This window comes from Acanthisitta chloris, unplaced genomic scaffold, assembly GCF_000695815.1.
Source record: "Acanthisitta chloris isolate BGI_N310 unplaced genomic scaffold, ASM69581v1 scaffold11249, whole genome shotgun sequence".
NCBI lineage: Eukaryota > Metazoa > Chordata > Aves > Passeriformes > Acanthisittidae > Acanthisitta > Acanthisitta chloris.
In genome coordinates, this window is record NW_008693099.1 from 1 (window position 1) to 7,035 (window position 7,035).

The 7,035-nt window shown below is 36.9% G+C and overlaps 1 protein-coding gene across 1 annotated transcript in view; it reads left to right on the forward strand.

Annotated features, from left to right (window-relative positions):
* The first annotated feature begins 746 nt into the window (after positions 1-746).
* Positions 747-7,035, forward strand: part of CCDC67 (coiled-coil domain containing 67) — a 36,271-nt gene continuing 29,982 nt past the window's right edge. The window contains exons 1-3 of the mRNA XM_009082949.1: positions 747-790; positions 4,595-4,766; positions 6,095-6,190. Of these exons, the coding sequence (XP_009081197.1) occupies positions 747-790; positions 4,595-4,766; positions 6,095-6,190 (312 nt within the window). The remainder of the gene's footprint in view (positions 791-4,594; positions 4,767-6,094; positions 6,191-7,035) is intronic.

Here is a 7,035-nt window from a genome sequence, read left to right on the forward strand (position 1 = left end):
GCTCAAGGGTCCTGGTCCCCGCGCAGCCCGGGCGGGCAGTGTCCGCCCCTCTGCGCCCCTGCCCTGCGAGCTCCGCTGCTCAGCCCCACGGGAACTGAGGCTGTTTGGTGCTACGCATCGCCCATGGTGTGGCTGGGTCCCGGGGGGCAGGCTTGCCCCACATCCCTGTGCCCTGCTCCACAGACCCGGACTGGTCCCGGTGACATCCTTTTTCTCATCTTTCTGCCGAGGAGCTTTGGGGCTGTGCGTCTCGGCACAGCACCTGCCAAGCAAATAGTCAGTAGGAGTCCACAACTGCGTTTGAGAGCGGCTGTAGGCTGGGGGTGGGTTAATTATGGTGTGCGAAGCTAGGAGGAAGGGTTGGTGAATGCAGCTGTGGATCTATGGCAAATTTAGGTTTATGTGCTTCAGAGTATCTTTGCAAATCATTGACATAACACAACAGGGAATGATCCGAAACAAACTTCCTCATGAAAATTCAGGGCTGTCCTCAAGGTAGCACCACTTCTAGTATCTCAGTGCTGCACCAAGTGCAAGAGCTTACTCCCGAAGTTTTCATCTTGCCCATCCCAGCCTGTAATTAGAGCTGCATTCCCCTGTCCTTGTGGTTTGCAGTGGGAAAATGATGGAAATTGAAAGCATAGAACTATCTGATACGCACTACTTGGCTGTGTAAATGCATGCATTTATAAATCTGGATTATGTGGGTTTTGGTGTTTCAACAGGTCCAAAAGACAATAAGTATCATGGAAGAGGACTTAGAAGTGTTTCAAGAACAAGCTCTCTCTAAGTAAGGAATGACTTACTGTCTTGAGAGTTGAATATATAATGGAATTGAATTATGTATTTTATTAAAAATGTGAAACAAAATATAAATTATTTCAGAAGCAAACATGATTCTCAATTTCTTTTGCCTTCTATGCAAAATGGAGAGGCTACTGATAATTAAGACAGCACACCTTACTGTCTTAGCTAATAATCTACTCACTGTTTCTGTTAGTCATTTAAATTTTTTACATATTCATACCTGAACAATGGGGGAGGGACAGGGGACAAGGGGGGGGAAACGAAAGCTATGTGGGGTTTTATTTGATGCTAAGGAATGTTCTTTAAACTGTTTTTAAAAACAGTTGAAGTTGCTAGGCTACAGCAGTATAGACTTACATATCACAGCTCTTAAAACATTCAAAAATCTCGAAAACAAGGCTATTAATTGCTAAAGCCCTAGTTTCTTTTGCACGGATAATAACCACAATTGTTCTTCCCAGGTGCTAAGTGCTCTTTTCATCACAACACATCATCTCTTTTTTTACATAATCCAAGTTTAGTTCTTTTAGTGTTAAGTTGAAAAAAAAATTAATACATCACAAAATCTTTGTAAAGAATTGTAAATATGGGTGAGATTTGATGTAGAACTTCATCCCATCCATCCTGTTCAAAGAACACAGAAGTATTTCCCCATATAGTGAGTTAAATAGAATATTTATCATAATTTGTAATTAATTGTATTACCTATTTTTCTTATAAAGAAGTTTATTTGATCATTATTGCCAAGAATCAGTCTAAGGTAATGTGATGCATATCAAGTGTGAAAGCATTTCTTAAAATAACAGGAACAGGTGAATTCTATCACACCTTATTCTGGCACAAAGGAGTTTTTAATGGGATTTGAAAGTGTGGTCTGTTGTACTGCAGAAGCATTTGCACGCTTTTCATGACAGAGAATTGTTGCAGTAAAGCAATATATACTGAACAGTATGGCCTTTTTTCTTGTTAGTGATATGATTGGTAAATGGAGTCATATAAAAACCTGAATTAAAAAAACATTAAAATATTGTTATTCTTCGTATACTTTTTTTACATATCAGATGCCTATTGCGAGAGTTCAGATTCTGGCTTGCCTTTGTTGTAATCAACATATATGAAATTTCAGGCTATTGCAGATGAATCTGGAGTGATTTGTCCCATTGTAAACCAGAATTCTTGGTAGTTATTTTCATTAACTTTGCCAAGAATCTGGAAGAGTAGTTGAGTATACACATCCAATGAAAGGAGACATTCATTTCACTCTGTGCTGACAGTATTGCAGAGATAATGCAGTAGGTTTAAAATTTGGGAAGATGCCTGAGTAATGGTGTTGGAAATCATGACAGTTATATCCCAACTGCAAGAACTCCTAAAACACAAGTTATCTGTCCACATATGTGTATGGTTCTGTATAGCTGAAAATTGTTAAAGAAATTAGCTGTAGGTCTTATAATGGAGCTTTAGGGTAGGGGGTTCTAATGGACTATTATATGACAACTGGTTTAAGTATTCCTATTTTTAAAGCAAGTTTTATGATATTAAAATGAATTAATATTGGCTCTAGATGCTGGGTTAAATATCAAAAACTAATGAATATACTATGCAAGATAGAAATATTTGTTAACTGCATAGGTTATGTTTGTGTTTGCATAAATATGGCCATACTTATTTTCCTTATTTTGTCAGCAAACCTGGATAAGAGAAGAAGGCATGAAGCCAAGACAGACAGTATGAAGCAAACATTTCTTAAAATGTCAGTTTCTAAATGGCAACTTTATTCTAAAGTGTATGAACAATAATATTCTTTCTATGTCTGTTAGGAAACAATCAGAAAAATACAGATCTGTCAGAACTCCAAAGCAAAAGACAGATAAATAGAGCTAGGAAGGCTGAACCAGTGCACACACGGTTTGTGATAAAGGCCTGGAGTTGGTAAAACTTTTAGCCTGAATCTTGGTTTGTCTAAATTTGGAAGGATCTAGTTTACATGAAAATAAATAGTCATTAATGACAGTAGAATATGAATCATCTCTATTTTCACCTATATGGAGATAAAATGAAAGAAGACTAAGAGCTTGCCTAAATCACTTTAAAATGAGATAGCAGTAAGTGTTGTGAGCTGTTTCAATGTAAATGAACACCCAAAAAAAATAGCTGCCATTTGCTTAAGTACAAGTCATGACTTCCCTGTATAAAGAATCCATGTGATGTATGCATTCAGCAAAGTGGGAATGCTGAATCCAGGTGGGTAAAAAACCCATATGCATACTTGTTCTCTCTGGGAAAATTTGTTCTGTGTGTTTGTTTACCTGGAGTTTTCCACACTCCATATCCAGTGATCAAAACAAATTCTTATGACTGTGATGCCATATGATTTGTCATATTCTGAGGGGGCTAGTTAACATACTTTTCAAAACATTTGATGGGCTGAAATCATAGTTACAGCAGCAAGTAATACTTCTGTGCTAGTAGGTGTGGATAACTGCCAAATACAACTTTATGCAGATCTGTTTGCAATAGCATAGCCATGATACATAGTATTGTAGAGTAGTTTTGGTAGTAGAACAGCAGCAGTAATTTACACCTCCATGTACAGCTTTCCTTCTTCAGCTGCAAGAGTACTTAGAGGATCCAGGCAAGAAATTAGAGAAGTGAAGATAAACTGAGAAGCTGTTTCAAACTTTCAACAGCTCCCTTTCATATATTAGTGGTTCTAGGTTCAAGAAGCATGCAGGAACAGCTGAGAGAAAATTTCCTAGAAAGAGCTGCAGAATTTGCCTTGTGTGGGATGATCTGAAAGAGACAGGTGAAATTTAAGAGAGCAAGTGTCAGTCATGGTGGATCTGAAAGAGCAATCTGATGATCTAGGATAGGATTTGCATTTCCACCTGCATCACTATATTTATAGATGATCCATGCAACACACAATGAAGTATCTATTTCTGAAGGCTAAGAACAGATGCCTGAGTCAGTGCTGGTGGTTCACCAAAGTGTTGCCACGTACATTACATGAGGCCAAAAGTCCTTATAGCAGTACCAAAAAACAGATAGTCCTAATGCTGTATCACTTCATCTTCTGTTTTCAAAATCCCATTTTTATATTCCACCCAGAAGGGATCCAAGTTTGCTGCATGATTTATACTACTTTTAAGATCAGTTTCAGGCACTTGGGAAGAGGGTATTTTTATTTTGAGATCTATACATCACAGTGTACTATTTGTTTGCACTTTGTTATTATCATCCTATGATTCATCTTAAATTTCAAAATGGCATTGCTAAGAGTCTTAACATTAAAAAGACATCAAGATTTATGTGTGCATTTAAATAGTCTTTCCAAGCTTAACATTGATAATGTTATAGTTTCAAGGATTTGTTGATGTAAAGGAAGTTTTAAAGAATTTAACTTTAAAAAAACATGTTGAGCTTTAATTATGATATTATAAAGCCAACAGATATGCTCCAATTTCCTGTAATAATTTTCAAAGCAAGGTGTATGCAGCATTTAAGCACCAAATAAAAGATTTTGATAAACAGATATCCATATTAAGGAGCTGGTTTTTCAGTTTAGTGCAGTCAAAATTTGAGCATGCAGGCGAACGTGTGATAGATAAAGGGAGGTTCCACCTACATTTCAAGGCACGTTTAAATTTCCCATTTCGCTGTTTCAGATGTCAAAAAGTGGTTAATTCCATCAGCATTAAAATTAAATCTTAGCAAATAAATAATAATTTGTTTTCTCCCTTATTCTTTGTTTGAAAAAAAAAATCTCTTCCTTTCATGTTTTTAGAGCTTCTCCTTGTGAAGCTGAACTTCAGGAGTTAGTGCATCAAATTGACATCATGGTAAACAGAAAGCAAGTGGAATGGGAAAGAAAGATGAGAGTTTTAGGAGAAAAGATGGATATCCAGGATCAAGAATTAGCAAGTGCCCAAAGCAAACTGGATCAAAAATGTCAAGAGGTATTTAAGAATATCACGTTCTATAAAGAAAGTATTTATTCTGGTTGTTACTTATTAGTATACTCTATATTCTCTGTAAGGAGACCCGTTTGTTCTACCATGTAAAAATACCAAACACCCTTTAAAGGTCACTAATTATCCTTAGTGTTTTGTTTTAAAGTGTGCTTCTGCTCTGAAAAGTGATTGTAAAAATGTCATTGAAAATCTCATATTTCTTCTATTTCCCTAAAGTCAAACTCAAATATTCTCAGTTTAGCTGTAAAAAGATAATTTGATGCTTTTTCTAAATGCCAACACTTCTCGTTTCGTCAGAAATTTTAAATGGAAAAGCACAGTTCAAAAATGTTCATAAAATGATGTCTTTGTAACTCCTGTTTATACCTGATTTTTATCATTTTACATGATATACTGTCTTTGTATGATAATTTTAGTAATAGTGAAGTTTTGCATTATCTTACCACTTAGACTTAGGAAACTGAAAACCCCAGGGTACCTCATGTTGTCCATACTTCACAGTCTTGTCTGCAGAAGCATCAAGAAATCCTAGCAAAGCATTCAGTTCTGGTACAAGACAGCTGAACCTAGATGTTTACACAAGGGCATCCCTGTGGTCTGAACTGCCAGTGGGAGTTCTGAAAATGGAGTAACACTCCCTAATGAGCAATTAGGAGCTTGCCCTTAGTCACTGTGGTCAGAGGAGCCAAGAGAGTAATTCATGTAACCAATTCTGAAAACATCAATTTATTTATCTGTACAGAGATGTTATCTGAAATATTTTAGCATATTCTACCTAGGCTGCAGCTGCTCCATCAGAAAAGCATAGGTGCCATGTAGGTACTTTGTCATATTCCCCAGATCTCTGTGAAACTCAAAAATAATTCAAGATGTCTCAAATGGCACTGTTCTTAGGGAGCTGAAATGAGTCTACAGGGTCTTCCAGTAATTTGTGCATAAGTAGTGGAAAGACATTTATATGATTATATAAACCATTCAAGGAAAATTTTCACAATGAGGCACAGCAGTTCATTTGTACAGTTGGGTCAGAAAAGCTTTCATTAAAGATCCTTCATGACAGACTCATACAGTATTATCATTAAATCATAGCATAAGCATACAATGAGATTTTTTACAATAAAATTTGATGTTGACACAATATGGGCTTGTGGTGGCCACTTTTATTATTAAGTTACTGAATTAATGCATATTTTTAATATCTCTCCTTTAAGCAATAGTCTGTCTTCTTTCTAAGCCTCCAATTACTTTTCCAAAAATGACATATTTTGAAACACTTCAGAAAAGGTACATTTGAATGCTTATTCAAACTGCAGGTCGGAATGCTTCAACAGAAATTGGAAGACTTAGAGAAAACTAAATATGAAATGGCTCAGAGTTATGAAACTCAGCTTCAAGCACTGAAATCTCAAGTAAGAAAAATGTCGGTTTTATTATTTTATGAATTCAGTTTAAAGAGCTTATACATGCCAAATGGTATAGATGTACAGCCATGGGTTTGGGAAAGATGAACGGTGTCATACAAAAGATGATGACTACAGCTTCCTACCAGGCTCCATTGTAATTTCTCTAATGCCATGTCCAAACTCTTTGGGTGTGATTGTGGCATCTGTTATGAAACAAGATGCTTGATTTCCTAATAAACTATAGCCTTCGTGAGTGAATAAAATAGATAATTAGATTCATGCTAATAAGACTCCGATGCACGTTAGGAATTTTAAGACTTAAACTGTTCTTATCATGTCTCTGCTGTAAATGTCTCTGGTTTTAGTTTCCCTGATTTACATATTAAATTGGTCTGATAGCTTTCATAAGGGAACACAGTATCAAAACTGAAATAAGCCGGATTAATAATGTAGGAAATTTGTTTTGGCTTTATTTATTTCAGAATGTGCTTACATCCCAGAAAACCAGTTGCATCCTGGACTGCAAGAAAAGAACCATGGCCAACAGGTTGAGGGAGGTGGTTCACCCCATCTACTCTGCTCTGGTGAGACTCCAGCTCTGGAGTCCCCAGTGTTTGAAACACATGGGCCTGTTAGAGCAGGTCCAGAGGAGGCCACAAAGATGATCAGAGGGATGGAGCACTTTTCCTATGAGGAAAGGCTGAGAGAGTTGGGCTTGTTCAGCCTGGAGAAGAGAAGGCTCCAGGGAGAGCTTAGTGCAGCCTTTCGGTACTTAAGGCTTATAAGAAAGATGAAGAGAGACTTTTTCCCAGGGCCTGTCATTACAGGAGAAGGGACAAGGATGTTGAACT